The sequence below is a fragment of the Phocoena sinus genome, chromosome 14, assembly GCF_008692025.1.
Source record: "Phocoena sinus isolate mPhoSin1 chromosome 14, mPhoSin1.pri, whole genome shotgun sequence".
Taxonomy (NCBI): domain Eukaryota; kingdom Metazoa; phylum Chordata; class Mammalia; order Artiodactyla; family Phocoenidae; genus Phocoena; species Phocoena sinus.
Window position 1 is genome coordinate 54,399,901 of NC_045776.1, and position 27,288 is coordinate 54,427,188.

Here is a 27,288-nt window from a genome sequence, read left to right on the forward strand (position 1 = left end):
TTTTCCTATTAAGTATATATCAGCTAACATATCTTAAGCCTCAAAAGGGTAAAAGCTTTTATTTTTTTACATTAGAATGAAATGATTTGACTTTATTCTAATTCTTTTCTTTTGAAGCTGGTTATATTTGATAATCTTCAAATATTTGTTATGCATTTCCTTTTTTCAATAATGTGGGCAACATATTTTTGAGCATACCGTCTTGCAAAAGATCAGGAGATTCAGGAAAAAGACTTGGAGTTAGGGAGAAATCTGGGCTTGAGAGCAAGAGAGCATTTACATATAATTATGTAAATACTACAGAGCAGCAACAGGCAGAACACCAAGAGTCCTGGTCAGTTAAGACAAAGACCAAGGTATATCTTGTAACCTGCAGTTAGAACATATTATCCAAAAGCAGTGACTCTTAAGTTTGAACCAGGCAAATAAGATGCGCTTATAATAGGGGATGGATTATTTGCCTGATACTCTGAGGTAGGAATTTTGAATATGTCATTGTTCATGTGAATGGGCTTCAGTAAAATGACTGGAACTGGATGAGGAAGGAGACATGAGTGAAATAGGATTGTAGAGGTATTTTAAGCTTAGACTTATGTGAATTTTTTGTATCCTGTGGAATGCACTACACCTAGATTCTGAAATAATTATGTAGTGTTTTAATTTTGTGTGCCTAAAATCAATTTATGTAGCACACAAGCTCATCGTTACTGATCTTTGGAACACTGATATGCCCATAACAAATTATAAATACGCCAGCTCAACCTTTAGGGGCATCTAGAGTCCTCATCTAGCTACAAGCAACTCTGTCCACTCACCCCAATGTAAAATGAATTGAAAAAGCTCTAGAAGCTCATTAAATAACATATTTTATTGCAATATTTATCTTCAATTTATGGAAAATTCTTAATTTATTACACCTTTATTTTTATTAATAAATGCTGGTCACCAAATCTGTGTCATATGATTAAAATTTCACAGGTTTGCAACACTTTTAAGTAAATTTACAAATAAAGGGGAAGGAAGTTCTTTTAAGTCCAAATATGCTAGTTTTTGGTTTTAAGAATGTGGCCCCTGTCATTATTTATAAGTTGATGGTATAAAATATGGAATTATTAATACTGTAGTATCCTCTTAATGAGAAAATCTATGAATGTTAACAGTATATAAGATGATCTCCCATAATGTTGGAAATAAATTCTTAAGCAATATGGAAGATTCACCATTAAAGCCAAAAACTGTGTTTTCAGTACGCACGTCATTCAGTATATATTTGTGTTTTCCTCTCTTCCTAGAGTTGTAAAGATGTGGCACCTGTGGAGAAGACTATTAAGTTGCTTCCCAGTAGCCATGTTGCAAGATTACAGATATTCAGTGTAGAAGGACAAAAGGCAATCCAGATCAAACATCAGGATGAGGTTAATTGGATAGCAGGAGATATTATGCATAACCTTATTTTTCAAATGTATGATGAAGGAGAAAGAGAAATCCACTTAACATCAGCTTTAGCAGAGAAAATTAAAGTAAGTGTTTCAAACAGATTGTTTATTTGCAAGAATTCTGTTCATTTTCTTGCTTGGAAGACTCTGTACAAGTTTTATAGGCTATCCTCTAAGAAGAAGCTTATCAAAGAAAAATAGTACTGTTATATAAAATCCCGGGCTAAATAAGATATTTTTTCATGCACTAGATTGAAATGTTGAATGATTCATGTGTGACAAATTCATGCTTAGAAAAATGATTTTGACACCTAAACAAAATTCCAGTCCTGATGAACTGTATTTCTATACTCAGAATCAAGATCACCACTTGACCAAAGCAGTGTTTGTCTGTTTTGTAAATTTTATTGATTGATTGATTGATTGATTGATTGATTGCCGTGTTGGGTCTTCGCTGCTGCACACAGGCTTTCTCTGGTTGCGGTGAGCAGGGACTCTTTGTTGCGGTGCACGGGCTTCTCATTGTAGTGGCTTGTCTTTGTTGCAGAGCACAGGCTTCAGTAGTCATGGCTTGCAGGCTCAGTAGTTGTGGCGCACGGGCTTAGTTGCTCTGTGTCATGTGGGATCTTCCTGTACCAGGGATCGAACCTGTGTCACCTGCATTGGCAGGTAGATTCTTAACTACTGTGCCACCAGGGAAGTCCCCAACCAAAGCAGTGTTTTTGTAGCTATTCTGAAGGCACTAAATAAAAAGTCTGTTAAAGGAAAATGGTAAAACAGTATTGTTAACTACAGAGTCCTGATTTGGCCATTTGAAATTGGTATAGCAATCTCTGAAAGTGTGATCCTTAGACAATGCTTTTGTCAGTTCTCGGTAGCTTCAGATGGTCCTCATAGACCTGCCATCTAAATGTATCATTTGTACCTTAATAGGGTAAATCTATATGTTGAAACTTTAACAGCTCACTTAACAGAGAACCAAATCAAAATGGTTAGAGTTTTTTTAAAAATGAATTTTATTTATTTATTTATTTATTTTTGGCCATGCCATGTGTCTCGTGGGATCTTAGTTCCTTGACCAGGGATCGAACCTAGGCCCTCAGCAGTGAAAGTGTGGAGTCCTAACCACTGGACCACCAGGGAATTCCGCTCTTTTGCACTGCTGTATTCTGTAGCCATCCTGAGTCTCCAAATACAGGATCTGATATTTTAAAAGAATTGTTTACCAGGATTCAGCTGACAGTATTTTTTAAATCTTATTTGGAATAACCCTTGCTCCAGCCAGTTTATTTTCCTCTCCATAATGAGGGAAGGGAGGATTTCAAGATAAATAATCCTTATCCTGCTTGGAAGGGAGGCAAGCCATTTTTATCTCTATCAGCAGATTTGAAGGCAAGTAGTTTAAAAGTGGTACCAGCAGCCTAACTTCTGAACTGATTCCTTGCTTTCTCATAATGTTTCCACAGTTTACTTTCATGTTAAGGGTAAGGAGAAACATTGACTTCAGAGCCTTTTTCTGTATATAACCTTCTTTTTGCCATTCTGTAAGCCCATGGCCAGCTTTTGACACATTTTGCCTCAATTCTAGTAGTTGTACATTTCTTGGGTTCCAAACATTTTAAAACATGCACCTTTATTGATAATAAAGGATATTAAATACTTTTATTAAATGTATATGCTTAAAGTGGTTTTGTAGTCTTTAGAGAATTCTCCAGTATTGAGGAAAGCCAACCCAAACTGACCTAGGAATTCATTGAAGAGAGAGCACAACTAGGGTGAGAGAAGAAAGCCTTTTTGTGTAACTCCTGCTTGCTGCTTCCATTATTTAAAAAAAAGGAAAAAAAGGTATGATAAAGAATAAAAATACGGTTTAAAAAGGTAACTAAGAGGACTCCCCTGGTGACACAGTCGTTAAGAATCCACCTGCCAATGCAGGGGACATGGGTTCGAGCCTTGGTCCTGGAAGATTCCATATGCCGTGGAGCAGCTAAGCCTGTGTGCCACAACTGCTGAGCCTGCGCACTAGAGCCCGCGAGTGACAACTACTAAAGCCCGCGCGCCTAGCGCCCGTGCTCCATAGCAAGAGAAGCCACCACAATGAGAAGCCTGTGCACCACAACGAAGAGTAGCCCCCGCTAGCCGCAACTAGAGAAAGCCCGCGCGCAGCAGTGAAGACCCAACGCAGCCAAAAATAAACAAATTAATTTTTTTTAAAAAGAGGTAGCTAAGAAAGAACAGCATAAACTAGGATTAAAATATTAGAATATCAATGATTTAAGAATCACAACTATAGAAGGCTAAAAGCATAAAGTTGAGGTAAAAATTCTTAAATAGAAAGGATTGGAAGTTTAAAAAGATAGTGTAGGGTAATCAACTTAAAAAATGGATCAGGTAACAAAATATGGAATTTAAGAGATACAAAGTTAAAATTAGAGCTGAAAACCTTCCAGAGTGGATTAAGATCAAGATGTGACCAGGATGCTAAGTACATTAGTGGATTTAACTTTTTTTCTCACCTTGCTGAATCAGGTCCACTTAGATCTCATTTAAAACCTATATTAATAAGATTCTTTTCAAAAAAACAGAGTGACTGTTAATTCTCAGAATTGATCACATGATTTGATTGACATGACTTTTCTAAAACTATAATGACCACAGTGATAATCTTGTGACAGAAGCTAAAGAAATGACTTAGGAATATTTATTTTATTGCATTGAAAGATATGGTGGCAACATTATCAGGAAAGACAATGAGGAAGATACTTTTTTATTATAGTAATATATGAATGACCATCATTTCTGGTCATCAGGGGCTTTTTCCTTAGAGGTGGGGAGGATGGGTTATAATTTTAAGAGTCTTTGGTAAGATAAGTGGCAGTTGGAAGGCATTAGATTAAGCTTTATATTATTATTAAATATATAATTTTTCTTCTAGGTTAACTGGACTCCTGAGATTAACAAAGAGCACTTACTACAGGGTCTGCTTCCGGATGTACAAGTACCAACATCTGTAAAAGATATGCGCTATTGCCAGGTTTCATTCCAAGATGATCATGTGTCTTTGGAAAGTGCATTTACAGTAAGGTTTGTGGGCATATTATATTTTGAGGTATTTCAGAATTCAGCATATGGCCACAAAAGTGCTTTTCTCCAAAGCACACATGCCAAAGTTGGTTTTTTTTGTTTTTTTTGCGGTACGCGGACCTCTCACTGTTGTGGCCTCTCCCATTGAGGAGCACAAGCTCCAGACGCGCAGGCTCAGCGGCCATGGCTCACGGGCCCAGCCACTCCGCTGCATGTGGGACCTTCCCAGACCGGGGCACGAACCCGTGTCCCCTGTATCGTCAGGCAGACTCTCAACCACTGCGCCACCAGGGAAGCCCCAAAGTTGTTTTTTAATATAGAAATTTTCACAATTTTTTGGAAATAGGTTGTCTTTGGAATAAAGCTTCACTGAAGATAGTGATTAATTCTTAATATCGTTACAAGCTTCTGCTTAATTGACCCTCTAGTATCTGTCAGAACTAGAACTTTTGATAAAGGAAAGCTCTCCTAGGACAAGCAACAGTGAAAACTCATGGAGAATGACGGACATGAAAAGTCCAAAAGATACAGTGTGATCAGTCAGTGTGTTGTTCAGAAGGAAGAATGCTTTCATTGGTTAGTGATGATTTTCAAAGCTGAGTCCACCTGATAGAAAAGGGGGAGATTTAAGTAGCTATATTGAAAACCTGTCCTTCACCCTGGCCTGTCAGTTCCTCGGCTGCCTCTTTTTTAATAACCTTTTTCACTTTTTTTTTTTTTTTTTTTTTTTTTTTTGCGGTATGCGGGCCTCTCTCTGTTGTGGCCTCTCCCGTTGCGGAGCACAGGCTCTGGACGCGCAGGCTCAGCAGTCATGGCTCACGGGCCCAGCCGCTCCGCGGCATGTGGGATCTTCCCGGACCAGGGCACAAACCCGTGTCCCCTGCATCGGCAGGCGGACTCTAAACCACTGCACCACCAGGGAAGCCCAACCCTTTTCACTTTAATTCCTCTACACATTTCCATACTATTCCAACACTTAGAATAGCTCCACATTTGAGATAAAATTGTAAGATGTACAACTCTTCAGCCAGAGACAGATCTCTTGATGAGTCATTCTTATGGACCCATCTGTTTTCTTTCTCAGTGCTCTCATGGCATAAATTCCTTTTAATCCAGCATAGCTAACTGTGATCTAACACATGTGTATTTTTTTTTTTTTTTTCAGTATTCTCTACTCTCTTTGCAAGCTATCTTTTCTCTCTTTCCTTTTGGGTTAATAGTTACGTTATATAAATGGAGGTATTTAGAGGGGTGTTACTTTAAGTTTTAGAAAATGAGTGTTGTATTTGTTACTCTTTAGCATATTTAAACTAATTTTTTACTACAATTAATGGTGCAAGTAAGGCCTTTAACTTGTTAATCAATTGCAGACCACTTCCTGATGAACCTAAACATCTAAAATGTGAATTAAAAGGAGGAAAAACTGTACAGATGGGCCAAGAGCTTCAAGGAGAAATAGGTTAGTATGGCCTGCTTTCTTTCTTTAAAACACTTCTATAATATGTCCTTACGTTCATGATTTGGCATACATAATCTGAAAGGAAAACTTGGGATTTATATACGGTTTATGGTTTAAATTCCATTGTTGGAAAGATTGAAGCATTTTCCCTGTCTTTGCCTATGCTGACCTAACTGTGAAATCAGTTTGGCAAAAATGGTTTGTTGAAAAGAATGTTGGCTTTTGTTAGAAATGATAATAGTTAATATTAAGAGTGAAAAGTAAATATATTAGTGAGTTCATATGTATCCTGTATTTTTCTTATATCTAGAATATTACATAATACTAAATTATTTCCTTCAAATGTTCATGGTAAAAAACTTGATTAACATCAGCATCATGTTAAATATGTAAATATAAGTGTACTTATGTATATTCTTATTACTTTTATAGTGACTATAAAAGAAGTGATTATAATTACTTTTTACCAAAAAAATACACAAGAACAAAGTTAGAATGAGTTTCTAAGTATAATTTTAATTAAGTGTATAAGTGTGTTTATGGATATTTGTATATTTTATTGATACTTTAAAATTAAACTTCCTCCCCCTTTTATAGTTATAATAGTTACAGATCAGTATGGAAATCAGATTCAAGCATTTTCACCAAGTTCTCTATCTTCCTTGGGAATTGCTGGGATTGGACTTGATAGCTCACATTTGAAAACTACTTTTCAGGTATGGCTGTTTTCCATAACAGTTGGCTTATTCCATTCAGTTTATATATAACAAAAAGTTTGGGAAAAACAAAAATAAGAGAGACTTGATTTCAGTGTTCACAGTGAAAAATTATAAAAGGCATTAAAATAAGTTTTATAATGAAAAATTTTGAACATATGCAAAAATAGAATAAATAGTATAATTAATTCCCATGATCCCATCGGTCAGCTTCAACATTCATCACTTCCCGCTTATCTATCACTTTGAAGCAAACTCCATACATCATATCATTTCATCCTTAAATATTTTGATATGTGTATAAAGATAGTTTTTCATGTAGCTATTTGAGTAAAATTTCTTGGTGCTCGGTCCCTGCATTAAATAGAATGCCTGGGAGAAAACTAGTGGTGAAAGTTTGCAGCTGTGCAGTTAATTGAGATTAGCTTGAAAAATAAGAACCCTGGTGGAATTATTTCAGTTTAAAACAAGCAAGGAAACACAATGTATTCTTCTTGGAGAGATTAAAGGCAGTTTTCGAGAAAAGATGTTGGAGTTGAGCCTTCAAGGAACCTACCAGGCTCGAGTAGGTCAAAAAGAAGGAATTCTAAGGCCAAGTAAGGTTGAATCCATTTAGGGCATTTAATGGTTTTCAAAACTCTTCTTCCTTTTGGAGCCTCCATTATACCTTTTACCCGACAGAATGATCATAATAGCCTCCTTGTTGCCCCTCCCACCTAGAATTTCTGTTTCCACTAATCTGCTGGGCTATTATTTTCTAGTTTTCAGAACACCACTTTCACTATATCTTAGCACTGCTGAGGAACTTTTAATGGTGTTTTGTTTACTGTAAAATATAAGGTTTCATCTTTGACTTTCAGGTTCTTCTCTTGTCTAGCTTCACTCTCTGTGTAGATGAAGTCAGATAATAACTGCTGTTATACATGAACTATCTCTGCTTTCTGTCGCCTTATGCACAGGCTCCCATCCTCTTTCACTAATTATTCCTAAATTGTAACCTATCTTCCTACATCTTGTTTTCCCTGTCAATTAGATTCCCATCAGCATATAGACATGCTATAATAAAAAAACGCTCACAGCTTCCTTGTACGGCCCTCTTTCTCTCCTCCTTTTTACAGTACAGCTCCTTGGAAGAGTTGTGTGTACTCTCTGTTTTCACATTCTTCACCATCATTCCCAGGCAAGCCACTGTCACTGTTTTTCTGCCCTGTGCCACCTGACCAAATCTAGTGTCAGTTTTCAGTTCCCATCTTATGCCACCTATCAGCATTTTATACTATAGACTCCATCTCCTTAGGGTGACCTAAAGTACTCCATAGTATTCCACTGCAGCACACGTATCTCCTCCCATGGCTCATTCTCCAGTCAAATTGACTTTCTTTGTTTCTGCTGTCATTTTATAACTGATGTATACTATCTTGACTCACTTTCAGAACAATAGGAGTCTACCCCTAGTTTCTACAGAAAAAAGGGAGCCTTTTTTTAAACCAAAGTTGTTTTTAAAAAGCACTATTTTTAAAGTTTTTTTTTTTTTTAATAAAAAAACGGGCTTCCCTGGTGGCGCAGTGGTTGAGAATCTGCCTGCCGATGCAGGGGACATGGGTTTGTGCCCCGGTCCGGGAAGATCCCACATGCCGCAAAAAAATAAAAAAATTTAAAAAAACTGGTTTTAATATGCCATTGTTTCTTTTTTTTTTTTTTTTTTTTTTTTTTTTTTGGTACGTGGGCCTCTCACTGCTGTGGCCTCTCCCGTCGCGGAGCACAGGCTCCGGACATGCGGGCTTAGCAGCAATGGCTCACAGACCCAGCCGCTCCGCGGCATGTGGGATCCTCCCAGACCGGGGCACGAACCTGTGTCCGCTGCATCGGCAGGCGGACTCTCAACCAATGCGCCACCAGGGAAGCCCTGCCATTGTTTCTTAAAATCATTTCCACATCTTCATAAGATGTACTGCTCTTCTGAAGTACATTCCCTTGATAATATCAACATTAGACCTTAGAGAGTGCCTTTCAGAATTTTGTGTTTAATTCTATTTATACTCATCTACAATTTGTTAATGTGCATGCAAATTTTATTTTTAAGATATGAGGTAAAACCAGAATAACTTTCAAGATTACTTAAGACATCACCTCTTCAAAAGGGCATTTGGTGTTTCACTATTAAATGTGGGATTCTATAGACTTCACGTATTTTGAACTTTTCAATGTGTTGTACTAATGAATGCTTAATTTGTTTTCCAAATAATGAAAAAACTCCCCTGCACTCAGTGGGCTTTTGGGGGAGATTAATTTTTATTGTTTTGCAATGTCTTTTTACAGAAAATGTTCTACAAACAGTTGTTTCAGATCATAAAACATGACATTTTAACTCTGATTTTTAAAATCTGCTGGAATATATTTGTACTTAATGGAAATTTAAGATGATGAAATCATTAAGGGTCACTATTAAAATGTGAACACTACAGTGCTCATGCCAGTATGGAATCAGTTTATCTACTTCAGTCACTTGGCAAAGATTATAGGCTAGTGTCATTGATTCCCATTAACAGATGTTGGGCATTCTAAGTACCAGCGATGGGGTTGTGACAAGTCAAAGCCCCTGCCTTCTCGGAGATTACCTTGTAATGGGAGAGCATATAACAGGTAGGAAATGAGTGACAGGAAGAAAATTAAAGTGGGCTGTGGGAATAGGGCACCATCATATAGGGTAGTCACAGAAAACCCCTCTGGTTAAGGTATTCTGTGAGCAAAAACCTGAAGAAAAGCCATGTAGGTAAAAAAAATGTTGCAGTCATGGGGAAAGAGCGAGTGCAAAGGGTGTTGGGCAAGCACATTGCATGGCTGTTTGGGGAGCAAAAAGGAGACAATGCAAGTGTAAATAAGAGGGAAATTAGGAAAATATCAGGAAAAAGGACATAGCTTGAACCTTTTAGATTTCTCCCTCACAAAAAAGAATTTCAGTTTCTCCTCTCAAGGAGATGAAATTCAAGGAACTCCAGTATTGGCATATGTGTAAGTTACTTGCTGTTGTTATACCAGAAGCACATCTGTATGCACATAGGTGGTGACAACATTTTCTTTCATTTTTCTGAAAACTAAACATTATCTCCCTGTTTCTTTTCAATGTGCTTTTCCTCATTAGGAAAATACACAAAGTATAAGTGTGAGAGGCATCAAATTTATTCCAGGTCCCCCTGGAAATAAGGATCTTTGTTTTACGTGGCGTGAGTTTTCTGACTTTATTCGAGTGCAGCTAATTTCTGGGCCACCAGCTAAACTTCTCCTTGTAGACTGGCCAGAGTTAAAGGAGGTAAGTACCTTCCTGCCTTGATTGACAGAATTTAATATCACATGACTTATTGCTTCAAAATGTCAGTAGATCAGAATAGTTACATTTTGTTGTTGGAGTAATAACAGTAGCAATAGTAATAACAAAAGGACAAAGTAATATGAATTTTAATACTTCATTATTTAACTCATCACTGTGCCCTCATTTGTTTAAAAAAGTGTAATACTTTAAATTCTAAGTACTTTATTATAATAGAAATTTTAAAATATGCATAAAAGTAAAGTATAATGAACCCCCAGTTTCAACAGTTACTGATTTTTGCCCAGTTTTATTTCATTGTTCTCTCTCACTGACTTACTAAAAAAATGTTTTTGCTGGAATTTTTAAAAGCATACCAGATATCAAGTCATTCATTATATCCATAAAAACTTTAGTTTGCCTTCGTATGCAAATAGTTAAATCTTTTTTTTTTAACATCTTTATTGGAGTATAATTGCTTTACCATGGTGTGTTAGTTTCTGCTTTATAACAGAGTGAATCAGCTATACGTATATATACATCCCCGTATCTCTTCCCTCTTCCGTCTCCCTCCCACCCTCCCTATCCCACCCCTTAGGTGGTCACAAAGCACTGAGCTGATCTCCCTGTGCTATGCGGCTGCTTCCCACTAGCTATCTGTTTTACATTTGGTAATATGTGTAAGTCCATGCCACTCTCTCACTTCATCCCAGCTTACTCTTCCCCATCCTCAGGTCCACTCTCTACGTCTGCTTCTTTATTCCTGTCCTGCCCCTAGCTTCTTCAGAACCTTTTTTTTTTTTTTTAGGCTGCATATATATGTATTAGCGTACGGTATTTGTTTTTCTCTTTCTGACTTACTTCATTCTGTATGACAGACTCTAGGTCCATCCACCTCACTACAACTAACTCAGTTTCGTTTCCTTTTATGGCTGAGTAATATTCCATTGTGTATATGTGCCACATCTTCTTTATCCATCTGTCGATGGACACTTAGGTTGCTTCCATGTCCTGGCTATTGTAAATAGAGCTGGAATGAACATTGTGGGACATGACTCTTTTTGAATTAAATACTAATCACTAGTACTTCAATACTAATTTTGCAAATGTCTATCAAATCTGTTACCTTTCAGTTTTCAATCAATTTTTAGAATTCTAATTTTAAAATGTTCACATTCTGGTGTTCACTTATGGTGTGGCAGGGCCTTATCTGTTGGTATGAAAGCTTATTTTTTTCTAATGGGAAATCATCTCACATGACCGTGGTAGTAAATGAAATTATCCTGTAAAGGAACTGATCATGTAAGAAAAGCTTACATATCTGCGCCCTAGTTTGAGATTGCCCTTTTTTGATTTGTGAGTTTAAAAAAACAGATAAACTAGTGTATGAATGTGCTTTAAAAACAATTTTTTTGTAATACTGTGTTGACTGAAGGATTTCACTGAAAAGCGAGTGTACTTATTTTTTATCTGGAAGCACATATATTGCATAAATCAATACATTCTTTGTGCCTAATGATGTCAGTAAAGGATTTGTTGACTGCCTATATCATGAAATAATTGTGTACATTTGAGGTGGAAAAAATCTTTACATGTTCATGTTTTTATATGATTTTGTAGGAGGGGAATATAAAAAATGACAGCTTGCTAACTCAAAAACTTATTACAAGATTTATTTGCAGATACCATTGAAATCCAACAGTTTTAAAAATAAAACCTAAAACAAATTTCTCATTCTGTTAAGAGATACATTATATGTAGGTAAGCTTGAAAACATAGTCATTGAATATGTGGTTTTCCTAGAATTTCCTAATTTAATTTTTGACCTACCGTGCCCCTACAGGATCTTTAATAGAAAAGGGGAACTGATTTAACACCTAAGCATGATAAATAGAAAAAAATATATTAAATATACACATATATTCTCTCATTTAATCTTTAGCAACATTATGATGTATTATCATTCTTTATAAATAGGAAACAAATTCTGAAATATTACATTACATGACAATATTAAAAAGTGGCAAAGGGCAGATTTGTATTCATGAACATTTGATTTTGGATATTTGCTTTTCCCACTACTACCCAGAAAAATGTTCAACTAAAAGCTTTTGCTACAAGTCATTTACTGAAAGATATTCTTTAAAAGTAGTTACTATTTGATGGATAGACAATTACATAATTAGGAATAAAGACCCTGTAGTATTTACATTTGGAAACATCAGCACTTTTTATATATTCAAGCTTTTTATAAACTTTTTCAGATAAAATACAGTCTATCCATGAAAATCTTTTGGTAGTTAAGCATTTAAACTAAACCAGCTTCAAGGGTATCTTTAAAAAAAAAAAAAAGTTCTAGCCCTAACACATTATTAATTTTTCTCCCACTTTTAGCAACCTCCTAACGTAATTTGGTAAACAACTTCCTCAAGTAAGGTGAGGGGTGGAGGAAGCGGAGGGAACATTATTAGTAGGAGAGAGATGATAAGTCAGCTTTCCTTTTTTGCTAGTTATATCTTTCCTATCTTTTTTTTTTTTTTAACTTTTAAAATCTGACACAGAGGATTGGACTTTGACAGGTTTCTTGCTTGACAATGTGTTTTCCTTTGACATATCCAGTATTAATAGGTTGGCACACAAATTCGCAGTTACACAGGCCTTACATGAAGTAATGGAAAAGCAAGAAACGTCTTAAGCCAACAAGACAGTGTAGATTATCAGTGACTAGTCCTGTTTAACCAAGAGCTGGAAAGCTGTGCATTATTGCTTCGTGTAGACTGGCAGAGTGCTGACAATTGATGGAGGAGTTAAACTGTAGATGACAGTGCTAAAGATGAGAACCTAAGATAAGCTTCTGTTTCCAAGGAAGTCCTTCTAATATGTAATTTTTAGAATTCTTCACTGGCTCTAGAAGCCAGTAATGTCAAATGATATTTTCCCGTTTATCAAATTTTCAATCATTTCTATAAGAAGAGGATCATTTGTGACAACATAATTGAATTTCAGAAGTTTATTTTAATCGATGAAAGGAGCTATTTGTGAATAAAACAGATACATTAAGTGATTGTTTCACTTAAATAGTAATCATATTGTTTGGCATATATGTTTTAGTGCTTCTTAAAATTATTATATCTGTTTTAGTCCATTCCAGTGATTAACGGAAGAGAATTACAGAATCCTCTCATTGTTCAACTTTGTGATCAGTGGGATAATCTAGCACTTGTGCCACAGGTTAAAATAAGCCTTATAAAAGCTAACAATTTAAAGGTAAGTTTTAAACATTCTTAAATATTTTCACTTACTTAAAATTCTGGCTTTCATCCTCAGGATTATGTCTTTAGGTGTCACATTTCTTTTTTTAAAAAAAATAGTCTTATATAATCTTCATTATTGCTTAGTTTAAGTTAACCTAAAAATTTTTAATAGTTTGAGGAAGTATAGTTTATATCTTGCAAACAGTGTAACAAGGAGCAACATTCTGCAGTTATGTCTAAGTGTTTATTACACAATATTAATAATATTTGGATCTCAGATTAAGAATACATAATGCTGACAAAGGTGAATGATGGCAGATACAATGACCTGCAGTATGGGTTATGAAATGGTATTATTGGGGAAACTTACAAGCCCTAAGGGTGAAGGAAAAGAGTCATGCGAGTAGCTGTACTCCACCTACCTTTTGGAGAGCTACCAGGGCCTGGGCATAGCTGTTAGACCTATACTGGCTTGTGTTCTAGGGAATTTGGCAAGCATGAACATGGCCTCGTAATGTTTGGGCACAGACATAGTGCTTGGATACCGGGAGTCCAAGATTAGGTACCAAGTGTTTACATTAGTATTGGCGTAACCAGGATGTAGGGGGGACTTTGGGTGCCTGGCACAAAGTTTATGCCCTCCTGCAAGGGGTAAGGGAAGAAGCTGCCAGTCCCTTGCAAAGTTATATTTTCACAAGTCTCTCCTGTTGGTTTAAGGGAATTCATTTGTCCCAGCCAGGTTGTTGCCTGGCAACACAGAAGCGAGTTCTTGGAGTTATATTTAGCCAGGCTTGAGTATCCCTCCACGAATTTTATAATTTTAGTGGATGCAAAAAGTTGGTATTATGTAAATACACAGTTCACTTGAAATTAATCTATTAGTTCATTAAGAATCCCAGTGGGGATTTTGTAGGACTCAACAAGTTTATCTTAAAAGCTATACAGGAGGGAATTCCCTGGCAGTCCAGTGGTTGGGACTACATGCTTCCACTGCAGGGGGCACAGGTTCAATCCCTTGTTGGTGAACTAAGATCTTGCATGCCATGTGGGTGGCCAAAAGACAATAAACGAAAATAAATAAATAAATTAAAGCTATACAGGAGATTAAAGTGCCAAGAATGACTTGTGATCCACATGAACTTATTTTCAAAGTAAAGTGAAAAGGGTCAGAGGTCTTAGCCTGTCAAAAAAGACTACAATATTGCTGCTATATAGCCTGAAATAGAAGACTTACTTCTCTGGCTTAGCAACAAAGATTTAGGACCCAGATGGAAGAAAGACTTTGAGATAGGTTGAGAGAAGATGGATTGGAGGGTAAATGAGACAGGTACAGATACAGGGTTTTATTCTAGCAGTTCAGTTACTCTTTCTCACTTTTGTCTCACCAACTATTGCTTTTGTTTTTTTTTTTTTTGTCTGCATGTACCATAATTACCTAATCTTCAGGTTCCGTTAAACAGAAATTTGGTATTAGGATTTAGGAGAGATTCTGATTTTCCTGCTTCTACAGTCTTCACATTTACTTTTGTTCTTAATGTTTGCTTCCAAGAGAGTTAAATAGTGATTATTTCCTACTGGTAATAAGAGTATGATCCTAGTTTTTTGGAGAAGCATCTGCAAAAGACTAAAAGACTCTTCTAACCAATGATTAGGAAATGTGGCCACTGATTTTTAATCACTTAAAAGTAAAAGCTTGGTTATCAATGCAAAAGTAGTATTGCAACAAAGATTTAAGAAGCACATCTGAGTAAATATTAAGAGAAAGATGAAGTAACTAACGATGGACATGGTATTATGCCTTGACTTGAAATTATGTACGTGTATTTATGTTTATTTTTCCTGCGCCGACTCTCACAACCCCCCGGTTTTGGAATATACCTTCAGTGTTTGTGTGACCAAACTTCACTTGATATATCAGCGTTATTGAAACTGAACATTGAATTCTGCAACTTAATAATTGAAATACACAAAATTCTAGTTTAATTGAGTTTGAGTGATTATTATCCTTTGGATTATGTGATTACGTATTATATCATTTCAACTAGTTCAAATTAGACAATTTTAGATTTTAGACTGTGTGCAAATGTAGCTTTTTAAATAGTAATAGAGGAAAAGAATTTGATTCCTAGAATTTTCTAATTAACCGTTTTGTTTTGTTTTTAGCTCACTCCTTCAAACCAACAGCATAAAACCGATGAAAGGGGCAGGGCTAATTTGGGAGTGTTCAGTGTTTATGCCCCTAGGTAAGAACTGAAAGTTTGATAGTTATTGGTATTATAGAGATTGATTTTTGTTATTACTTGATTAAGTTAAGAGTAGTAACTAGCCTTCTATTTAGTGATAGTCAGGAGTTGGAATGGAATAGGAGTAGAGAGGCTTCCTAAATGAGTTAAACTTTGTATAAACTGTCTCAGAATTTTTAGTTATAACTAATGAAATTTGAATCCCCTTCCCTCCTTCCCCTTTTTTCTTTTTAGAGGAGAACATATTATGCAGGTTAAAGCCATTTATAACAAGAATACCATAGAAGGACCTATAATTAAGTTAATGATTCTTCCAGACCCTGAAAAACCCATTCGTCTCAATGTTAAATATGACAAAGATGCTTCCTTTTTAGCAGGGGGTATTTTCACTGGTGAGTAATTCACAGTTTTAAAATAAATTTGTAGTATTAATTTGCTTCTTACATTAATGGAATAAATTATTTATCCTGGGTGTTCAGCATGATAAAAAAGCAAGCATGTTGTGGCTTTTCAAATAAGAAAGTACATTTGACTTAGCTATGTCTTCCCTCTCCCCTATATCCTACATTCCTTTAGTGGTCAAGAATGAACTAAAAGTTCATATATAAACTGATAGCTTAAGATAACCAGTTTGTGTTTGTTCATTCGCTGAATTGTGAGATTCTGCAAAAGAAGTATGAACTGCTAAATGGCAAAAATGTGGGGGTATGTTCTACTAAATACGTTGCACTGTTAAACCAGACAGAACCAGGACTGTTCAATTTAATTTGGATGGAAATGCATCACATCATAATTTATGATTAAAGATATTTCATAACAACAAACATTTACTGAACATCTGCTATGTCCATCCACTGTGCTAGACTCCTAATTCCAGTAATGAACAAGACAGTTTTCAATGAGTTCAGTCTAATGTAGGAGACAGTCAAGCAAGTGATTTCAGTGTAATATGGCAGGAGCCAAGTCAATAGGAAATTGTATTTGCTTTGTATAGGTAATTTTCTTGAAGACTTTGGTTTTCTTGAGAGGATGAATTCCTGTTCATAGTTACAAGCAGTGAAAGAAGCAGACCAGAAATATTTAGATTGAAGTAGTAACAATTTTAAATAATTATAGCCTTTGAAATCTGTTAGGGGAGATAAGACCTATTTTCTGTGATTAAAAACTGTAATAGGTGACAAGAGAATATTACAGGTGATAAATATAAGGAACTATTACAAGTAATAATAGTTTAGCTACTATATGCTATTGAAAATCATAAAAGAAAGTAAACATTGTATTCTCAGACTACATAAAGCATATAGATTTGTAACCATTTGGCCTATTCTAGATTGCTGAGTATCTGTAGTCTAACCTTTTTTAAAAAAATTTTTTTATTGAAGTATAGTTGAATTACAATGTTGTGATAATTACTGCTGTACAGCAGAGTGAGTCAGTTATACATATAAATACATTCTTTTTCATGTTCTTTTCCATGATGGTTTATCACAGGATGTATTTTTTTAATGTCTTTATTGGAGTATAATTGCTTTACAATGGTGTGTTAGTTTCTGCTGTATAACGAAGTGAATCAGCTATATGTATACATATATCCCCATATCCCCTCCCTCTTGTGCTTCCCTCCCACTCTCCCTATCCCACCCCTCTAGGTGGTCACAAAGCACAGAGCTGACCTCCCTGTGCTATGCAGCTGCTTCCCACTAGCTATCTGTTTTACACTTGGTAGTGTGTATATGTCAGTGCTACTCTCTCACTTCATCCCAGCTTACCCTTCCCCCTCCCCGTGTCCTCAAGTTCATTCTCTGTGTCTGCGTCTTTATGCCTGTCCTGCCCCTAGGTTCATCAGAACCATTTTTTTCCTTTTTTTTAGATTCCACACATATGTGTTAGCATATAGTATTTGTTTTTCTGACTTACTTCACTCTGTATGACAGACTCTAGGTCCATCTACCTCACTACAAATAACTCAATTGTTTCTTTTTATGGCTGAGTAATATTCCATTGTATATGTGTGCCACATCTTCTTTATCCATTCATCTGTTGATGGACACTTGGGTTGCTTCCATGTCCTGGCTATTGTAAATACTGCTGCAATGAACATTGTGGTACCTGTCTCTTTTTGAATTATGGTTTTCTCAGGGTATATGCCCAATAGTATCACAGGATATTGAATATAGTTCCTTGTGCTACAAATAACACAGTCTAACCTTTTTGGTCTTGCTTGGCAGACTGTGAAAATAAGACAAAGGATTATTAATAGCAAAGATGTATTTTTTAGATTTCTGTGGGAGATTTAGCACTGGAGAGTTACCTGTTATGATTAAGTTCTGTAGACAAATTGTTGGGGAAGGCTAATTAAAGAATAGTTTTATTTCTTCATTAGAACTTTATTATTAACACTTAAACAAGATGTATGCTTTAAGGCATACAGTTATTTAGCCAAATCCACTGATTGAACTAGAAAGAAAATAATTTTTTAATGTTCATCATTACAGATTTTATGATTACTGTTATTTCTGAAGATGACAGTATCATTAAAAATATTAATCCAGCACGTATTTCCATGAAAATGTGGAAACTGTCAAACAGTGGGAACCGACCACCAGCAAATGTGAGTCATAGAAAGCATTTTAGAAATTAAAAGTAGCTCTTACATTTAACATAAAATTAAATGTAATTTAATATAAAAATGCAGTGTGTATATCCTGGAGAACTAGAAAGTAACCCATTCCATCACTTAGGATTTTTAAAGATGCATCACAGTATGTTTCAGAATTAAGTCTAAAGAACAGTAGCACAAGGCAAAAAACTAAATATCACTAAGAGATAATACAGAAAGTGAGAGAAGGAGATGTGATTGATAGACTACAGAGTAAATTAAAGAAGGGGGTAGAGTGGAGAGAACAGTTTGAGAGTCCAAAGCCGTACAGTCCAATAGAAATATAATACCAGCCACACGTGATACTCAAATTCTGAATTCTGCTAGTAGCCACATTAAAAAATAAAAAGTAAAATTAATTTTAATATAGTTTTAAACTAATATACAAAAAGTTACCATTTCACCATGAACTCAATATTTTAAAATTTAATTATGACATTTTACATTCTTGTATCTTTCCAAATCTTTGAAATTTGGTTTGTATTTTATGCTTACAACACCTCAATTTGGACCAGTCACATTTCAAGTGCTCAGTAGTCACATGTAGTTATTGGCTACCATACCAGACAGTGCCAATCTAAAATAAATATCAAATTGGAAACTGAACCAAGCCATATCAGGGGTCCTGATTTAATGACATCTTTCAGGATTTATGGTTCAGTTTAGTCATCTGTTTAGGAAACTAGCTTCCTTAATTTATACCATCAGTCCCATCAAGCTGCTATTACCTTAAAATTATGTCACCACCTTTAAGATCTGTTTTGTGCCCTTTAATGATTAATGGTATATCTTTCCATTGTGACTAATCTCACTTTTGTGTCATACATGCATGGTAAAGATACATACATGTAGGGTGTGTTTGTGTGTATTTATCAATTCAGATGTGATCTGGGTTCACACTTGGTGAAAGGAAAAAGAAATTTTTATCGTAAATACACTGTGTTTAATGTTTGTGATTTCTCCCTCTCCCCCTTCTTCCCTACTTTTCCTTCTAGGCAGAAATATTTAGTTGTAATAAAATAAAGGATAATGACAAGGAAGATGGCTGCTTCTACTTCAGGTATTTCTCAAATTGTTTCATATTTTAATGCATATTTTGTTATGAAGTTAATCAGCCTTGGCAACATTTGCCTGCTCAGCTAGGGAGAAATAATTTATGATTGAATAGAAAATGTTATTTTCTTAATTTTTGGTCAGGAAGTTTTTTGAGAAAATATTTTGTTTGCAAACTTTGTAAAACGGTTTGGGGAAAGATTGTTGTGATAGATATATTTGTTTTCAAAACCATCAAAAACATCAGAAGAATTCTGTTGTCAGAGCACTTTATATTTTATTATATAGGACATTTCTGTAATTCTAAACTTAAGATCTTATGAAGTAAAAAAGCTGAACTAGGTTTTTATTGTTTAACTATGTGACTTTGAGTGTCGCTTCTTTAGTCTGGACCTGTACTTTGAAATCTGAAAATGGTTTTGGAGACATGGTGTCTAAGGTTTCTTTTATTTATTAAAAATGTTTCTTTCCTTTTAGACTAATAATTGCTTTATTTCTTTAAGTGTATAGTTTATTAAGCCATATAGAAAGCAAAAGGTACAAGTATAGATATAAATCATTGTTACAATAATACCAGCATTTACAATTACCTGTGTATTTACCTTTGTTGAGGTATTTATTTTTCCATGTGGCTTCAAGTTACTGTCTATTGTTCTTTCATTTTACCTTGTAGGACTCCCATGAACATTTCTTCCAGGCCAGGTGTAGTGGTAATGAACTCCCTTAGCTTTTGTTTATCTGAGAATGTCGCTGCACTGTGTGGCATGCAGGATCTTATTAGTTCCCTGACCAGGGATTGAACCCGTGCCCCCTGCAGTGGAGGTGCAGAGTCCTAACCACTGGACTGCAGGGAATTCCTATCTGAGAATGTCTTAATTTCTCCCTCACTTTTGAGAAACAGTTGCTGGATGTAGGATTCTTGGTTGACAGTTTCTTTCTTTTAGCACTTTGAAAACATTGGCCCACTGCCTCTGGCTTCCAAACTTACTGATGAGAAATCCCATCGTCTTATTGAGGATCCCTTGTATGTAATGATTTGCTCTTCTCTTGCTGCTCTTAATATTCTCTTTTTCTTTGTCCTTTGAAAGTTTGTAATAATGTGTCTTGGTGTGGGTCTCTGAGTTTATCTTACTTGGAATTCCTTGAGCATCTTGGATACTTATATTCATGTCTTTCATCAAACTAGGGAAGTTTCCAGCCATTCTTCAAACATGGTCTCTGCTCCCTTTTCCCTCTTTTCTCCTTGAACTCCCACAATGTGTATGTTGGTCCACTTGATAGCATCTCAGGTCCCTTAGGCTCTGTTCACTTTCCTTCAATCATTTTTCTTTCTGTTCCTCAGACTCTCATTTCCACTGTCTTATCTTCAAGTTTGCTAATTCTTCTACCTTCTCAAATCTGCCTTTGAATACCTGTAGTGAAATTTTCACTTCAGTTACTGTACTTTTCAGCTGCAGAATTTGTTTTTGGTTTCCTTTTAAGTTTTCTCTCTATTGATAAAGCCTGCATGCAGCAACAAAGACCCAATGCAGCCAAAAAATAATAATAATAATTTTTAATTAAAAAGTTTAGCTATTACGTATTTCAAAAATGCTTGCCTTTTTTTAAAATTAGTTAATTTATTTTTGGGGGTCTTTGTTGCCGTGTGCAGGCTTTCTCTAGTTGCGGCTTGCAGGGGCTACTCTTCGTCACGGGGTGTGGGCTTCTCATCGCGGTGACTTCTCTTGTGGAGTATGGGCTCTAGGCCTGTGGGCTTCAGTAGTTGTGGCACGCGGGCTCAGTAGTTGTGGCTTATGGGCTCTAGAGCACAGGCTCAGTAGTTGTGGCACAGAGGTTTAGTTGCTCTGTGGCACGTGGGATCTTCCCGGACCAAGGATTGAACCCGTGTCCCCTGCATTGGCAGGTGGATTCTTAACCACTACACCACCAGGGAAGTCCAATGCTTGCTTTTTTTTTTTTTTTATAGAGAGATTATTTTATTTTGAAAATACAGCATAATTTACTTACCTATTCACATATTTTGGGCTAATTAGATTATTTCCATTTTCATTATTATAAATAACATTGAAATCAACATCTATAAACAACCCTTTTTAAAAAGTTCCTTAAGCTAGATCATTTCCTTAATTTCTCTTTCAGATTTTTCATCATTAGTGTGTAGGAATGCAAGAGATTTCTGTGCATTAATTTTGTATCCTGCTACTTTACCAAATTCATTGATTAGCTCTAGTAGTTCTCTGGTAGCATCTTTAGGATTCTCTATGTATAGTATCATGTCATCTGCAAATAGTGACAGTTTTACTTCTTCTTTTCTGATATGGATTCCTTTTATTTCTTTTTCTTCTCTGATTGCTGTGGCTAAAACTTCCTAAACTATGTTGAATAATAGTGGTGAGAGTGGGCAACCTTGTCTTGTTCCTGATCTTATTGGAAATGGTTTCAGTTTTTCACCATTGAGAACGATCCAATGCTTGCTTTTTGAGTCTATATCTTACTGTTTTTTATTGATCCAACTATTCTTTGTTCCTTTCTTTTTTAAAAAAAAATTATTGTTTTTATTTTCATTTTCTTTTCCTCATTAACTTGGTGGTTATGCGATTTTTTACAATTTTCTAAGTGATTCTGTTTATTTTTTAAATTAATTAATTTAGGGATTACAACATGCATAGTTGACATATCAGTGTCTAAATGGCAATTTACATTTTGTACCCTCTTTTTGGTCAGTGCATGAATCTTAGAACACTTAAGTTCCATTTTCTCTCTCCCAACTTAACATGCCTTTGTTGTTGTGTATATTAAATCTTTCATGGCATTATTATTTTATATAATCAGTGTTCATTTAGACTTTAATTCATTTATCCTTTCTGTTAATCTTCAACTCAGGGCTTCCATCTGGGATCATTTTTCATCTGAGGAAGTTCCTTTAATATTTTCGAGTGCACAGCTGCTGGTGACAAATCATCTAATTTTTACCTAAAAATATATTCCATCTTCATGCTTGAAAGCTATATTTCTGGACATGATTTTCTAGGTTGGCCGTTTCTTTCTTGCAGTACTTTCAAGCCATCCTTCACTGTCCCATCATTTCTGTTTAGAAGTTAACGATCAGTCTTAACTGTTTTTGAAAAGTTATCATTTACCCTCCTTTTTGGTTGCTTTGAATTTTGTTTTCAGCAGTTTTACTGTGATGTGCCTATGTTTGGATTTTTTTAAAGTTATCCTGTTTGGTTTTCATAGACTTTGATTTTGTGGTCTTTGTTCAGTTTTTTTAAATTGTCAGCCATTATTTCATCAGATACTGCTTCTGCCTCATTCTTTCCCTCTTCTCCTCCTTACACTCTTATTTACATGCACTTAGTCCTTATAGTATTCTCTCTCAACCTCTTTTCTCTATTTGCCATATTTTTGTCTTTCTTCATTCTAGATACTTTCTTCTCAGCTACCTTCAATTAACTAATCTCTCTCTGTTCAGTGGTATCTAATTGCTATTAAATTCATCTTTGAATTATCAATTTCTGTTTGGTATTTTTAGTTTTTTTTTAAAGGTCCAGTTCTCTGCTGGAATTTTCAGTCTTGTCTTTTATTACCTTGAGCAGTAATCAGTTTATTGAAATCTGTCTGTAGTTTGTTTTGGTCTGTTTTGATTGTCTCTTGTTTCTGTTGGCTTTCATTCTGATTCTCTTGCCTCTTCATGTATCTATTTATTTTATTTTACCATACTTTTTATTTATGCATATTTATAGAAATAATTTGAAGTCTAAGATACTCTCTTTCTCTAGATGGAGTTTACATTTGCTTCTGTCTGTTGTCTGGGATAGACACTAGCAGTCTGTTATCATTTTGGTCCATTTTCAGAGATTGAGATAATTCTAAGCTCAGTTGCTTTTCCCTTGGGAGACTGTCTGCCTTAGGTCCACCTCTACTCCTAGGATATTCTCCCAGGAGTCAAGCAACCTTAAATATGAAACTGACTTCCCAGGGTCTCCGTGCTCTCTTGTATCCTGCTGAGTCACTTTTTTCACTTTTGCTTATTATCTCTTAAACATTTTCAAGCAGATGTCTTTTTTAATATGGGTACCTTCATCCAGAAGTGTTGGTCTGCCATTTGGGAGCAGAAGTCTTGTTTCATTCTTACTGGAACTCTATTAGGAATTATCCTCAGAGAAAAACACAACCTAGAGAAAGGTTACATAATTTTCTCCAAGGTTGTGTGTATGTTATAGTGCAGAATTTCAATTCAGATGTGTGTTCACAGCCTTTGTTTACTACATTATGCCAATATTTTGAGAATATGAATGACATGGCAGAGCCAACTTAGAGGTCATGAACCACATTGCATGTATCAGACAAGGTATACCATAGACTGTCGTTTATATATTCATTGTGTTTGTGACCAAAATAGTCTAGTAAGTCTACCTCTTACTAGGTACTGAGCTCTTTATTGATAATTAAATCACAATAAATATATTCTATATATATAGTTATATATTTAGAATATATAAATGGAAAACAAAGCAACATAAAAAGATCAGCTGGGGGCTTCCCTGGTGGCGTAGTGGTTGAGAGTCTGCCTGCCGGTGCAGGGGACACGGGTTTGTGCCCCGGTCCGGGAGGATCCCACGTGCCGCGGAGCAGCTGGGCCCGTGAGCCATGGCCGCTGGGCCTGCACGTCCGGAGCCTGTGCTCTGCGGCGGGAGAGGCCACAAGAGTGAGAGGCCCATGTACCGCAAAAAAAAAAAAAAAAGATCAGCTGGATAATCTATAAATTCACAATATAAAACTGAGTAGAAATGAAGCAAAATTCAGTTGATATATAATTCAGCATTTTTTGTGTTTACTTTGTCAACTTTGTATTCCTATTCTTTCATTTTTTGCCACACCCAGAGTTTGTGTTCTAGATGTTTTGTGATGGAATGTCCAGGTAAGAGGGATCTGGAATTAAGCCTGATATTGCAGGAAATATTTGGTGAATGAAGGTGAATGTAGTAATAGTAACTCTCCTCTTACTCATTTACTTTTTGTGGAAGGAAAAGAAATGTTAATGTTTTGAATTTCTTCCCCTTTTATTTAAAAGGTTTCAGTGATCTTGTCTCTTTCTTTTTAACTTAGGGATAAAGCAATTCCTAACAAAGTGGGGCCATATTGTATCCAGTTTGGTTTTATGATGGATAAAGCAAATATCCTTAACAGTGAGCAGGTTTGTTTATTCTTTTTATGCATGGCAGTTAGCTTTAGTTAGCTTCACATTTTCTTGCTTCGTTGAGGAGTGTGTTGTTTTGTTTACAAGTGGGTTAATTATTGGTTGAAAGGTATAAATAATGCCATCTTCAGGAATTTTAGCATAGTACATACTTAAATTATGTTGATTAAATTTGACCGGATGCAGAAGTTACTTTTCCATCCCTCTTTATATCGAGGACTCAGTTAGTAAACATTTTAATCTATATCATGGTAAGGTTGCTCCTATCAATTGTACATGAAAATGTTTCAGTTAATAACATTTCAGGTACTAGGATTCTAGATAATGAAGTTTAAGGTAGTTTAACATACATTATCTTCATTATTGTTACTGCACTAAACTTTTTTAAATTACATATGTTTTAAGTGTTTCTAAATTTGTTTTTAGATGGTAAACATTCAAAAATTAATCTGATATGCCTTTTATCCTCAATTTTTACAAGTTGATTAGTTTTAAGAATTTAATGGAAATACATTTTAGAAGGTAATATTTCATTTCATTTAGTATATGCTATTTCTTCTCTTCATCTTTAATACTAAGCCATTAATGTATTGTTAATCAGAATGCTTCTTTTGTTAGATTATAGTGGATGTTCTACCTAATCAACCTGTGAAGTTAGTTCCTGAAATTCAGCCTGCTACACCAGCTGTTTCAAATGTTCGCTCAGTTGCCAGTAGGACCTTGGTCAAAGATTTATATCTTCGTATCACGGTAATGTTTATTTACTTCCAAATTACAAAGGGTAACAAGAAAAATTATTCCTAGTTTTAGGGTGCAAGATAGTTATTATAGAATCATATCTGGATTATTCAGTTTAAGTTTATAGGAAAACTTTGTGCAGATGAATGAAATACTTATCAATGTCTTTATACTTGAATACAAATAGAGAATGTTTAACATTATACATAAAATCCAGATATACTAAGTAGAAATTACTCAAAAATGCAGAAATCTGCCTACCTTTCCTAATATATCTTTAATCCACTATTTTATGTACGCATTATGAATGTGTGAAGTAAGTTGATTCTTCAGTGTCCGTTTCACTGAGGGGCAGGAAGTAAAGTATTTATTTTGAAGAGATCTGCTCTCATGGCTGATCATAATGAGCTCCTCAAAGCTTCCAGTTACCCAGAGGGTAAGCAGCAATAGTGCTGCTAAGAATATTAACAAAAACATGTAAGACACACTAGTGGCCCTTCATTTTTATGAAAAGTTTGGCTGATAGAGTACTTAACTCCTTCAGTGTATTTTCTTGTTTTAGACACATGAGTCGTTCTTAAACTGGTCTTCCCTAGATCACATACAGATGCTGAAGGTATAGTACATAGCTAATTTTTAAATGGGAGTCCTTTTAATAGAGTTGGGAGCCACTGTATTAGATGGGAGCTATTGTATTAGATGGTTCTTTTATGGTTTCTGGGATTATTTCCTGCCTGTGGAGCACTTACTCTGAGAACTGAATTTTGTGTTTGGAGTAAGAAGGATCAGAATGATTTAATATTTGGGGCTTTATAAATAGGTCATATTTCTGATTTGCCCATGCCCTTCTCTGGGTTTAATCTTTTTCTACCTCTTCTAATTAGTTACTTTTTGTTATTTGCTTTAAGGATGACTACAACAATCATACTGGAATTGATTTGGTTGGCACTGTAACGGCTACCATCAAAGGCTCTAATGAGGAAGATGACACCCCACTCTTTATTGGGAAAGTTAGAACACTTGAATTTCCCTTTGTGAAAGGTTCAGCTGAAATCACGGTAATATTTTTGTCTTCCGGTAGATAAGGTTTCCATATTTAATGTTTTAAACCACAGTATTACAATACCTGTTCTTTTGTATGTATAGCTATGAAGATGTTCTAATTATAACATTAAATTGGAAAGTCAGCTAAAATATTTTGAGATTTTGCTCTAAGCTATTACACAGTGAACCCATGATCATTGTTACTATTAGAAAGACCCTCTTTTCCCCTGTGGATGACTGTTTTCTGTAACTGGAGTGATTTTAACTTCAGTGACAATTTGATGTTCATGTTTCATTGAAAAGCTACCATTCTGTGGCTAGAAATAGAATCAAACATAGCCCAGGTAAAATGTACATATATCTAGGAAAGTTTAGTAAAACCAGCTAACCTTTGTTATTCATTTTTTTCCCAAAATGGAAATAGTTTTACTTCTATAAAAAATACACAGTGGGGCTTCCCTGGTGGCGCAGTGGTTGAGAGTCCGCCTGCCGATGCAGGGGACACGGGTTCGTGCCCCGGTCCGGGAGGATCCCGCATGCCGTGGAGCGACTGGGCCCGTGAGCCATGGCCGCTGAGCCTGCGCATCCGGAGCCTGTGCTCCGCAACGGGAGAGGCCACAGCAGTGAGAGGCCCGCGTACCGCAAAAAAAAAAAAAAAAAGAAAAATACACAGTGCAAGAACATCAAAAATAATCACTATATCATCACCCTTCAGAGATATTGATGATTAGCAAGTCAGTGTATAACCTTCCACACTTTTCTGTGTATACACTGACACTGCATGGATGTGTTCTGTGAGTATGATTTATATAGACATGGAGGAGGGTATAAAATTTCATTAACATAATAGAACTCTGCTTTCATGAAAATCTTATTTATTTATTTATTTATTTTCGGTACATGGGCCTCTCACTGTTGTGGCCTCTCCCGTTGTGGAGCACAGGCTCAGCGGCCGTGGCTCACGGGCCCAGCCGCTCCGCGGCATGTGGGATCCTCCCGGACCGGGGCACGGACCTGTGTCCCCTGCATCGGCAGGCGGACTCTCAACCACTGCACCACCAGGGAAGCCCGAAAATCTTTTCTCATTTAACACAT

The 27,288-nt window shown here is 35.8% G+C and overlaps 1 protein-coding gene across 2 annotated transcripts in view; it reads left to right on the forward strand.

The window, feature by feature from the left end:
- Window positions 1-27,288, forward strand: part of SMCHD1 (structural maintenance of chromosomes flexible hinge domain containing 1) — a 130,011-nt gene that overhangs the window by 67,321 nt on the left and 35,402 nt on the right. For both annotated transcript variants that reach the window (XM_032602494.1, XM_032602495.1), the window contains 13 exons: window positions 1,293-1,520; window positions 4,372-4,520; window positions 5,891-5,979; window positions 6,577-6,695; window positions 9,838-10,005; window positions 13,144-13,269; window positions 15,420-15,499; window positions 15,734-15,891; window positions 17,995-18,110; window positions 19,154-19,218; window positions 24,321-24,408; window positions 25,030-25,161; window positions 26,058-26,207. In XM_032602494.1, the coding sequence (XP_032458385.1) occupies window positions 1,293-1,520; window positions 4,372-4,520; window positions 5,891-5,979; window positions 6,577-6,695; window positions 9,838-10,005; window positions 13,144-13,269; window positions 15,420-15,499; window positions 15,734-15,891; window positions 17,995-18,110; window positions 19,154-19,218; window positions 24,321-24,408; window positions 25,030-25,161; window positions 26,058-26,207 (1,668 nt within the window). The remainder of the gene's footprint in view (window positions 1-1,292; window positions 1,521-4,371; window positions 4,521-5,890; window positions 5,980-6,576; window positions 6,696-9,837; window positions 10,006-13,143; window positions 13,270-15,419; window positions 15,500-15,733; window positions 15,892-17,994; window positions 18,111-19,153; window positions 19,219-24,320; window positions 24,409-25,029; window positions 25,162-26,057; window positions 26,208-27,288) is intronic.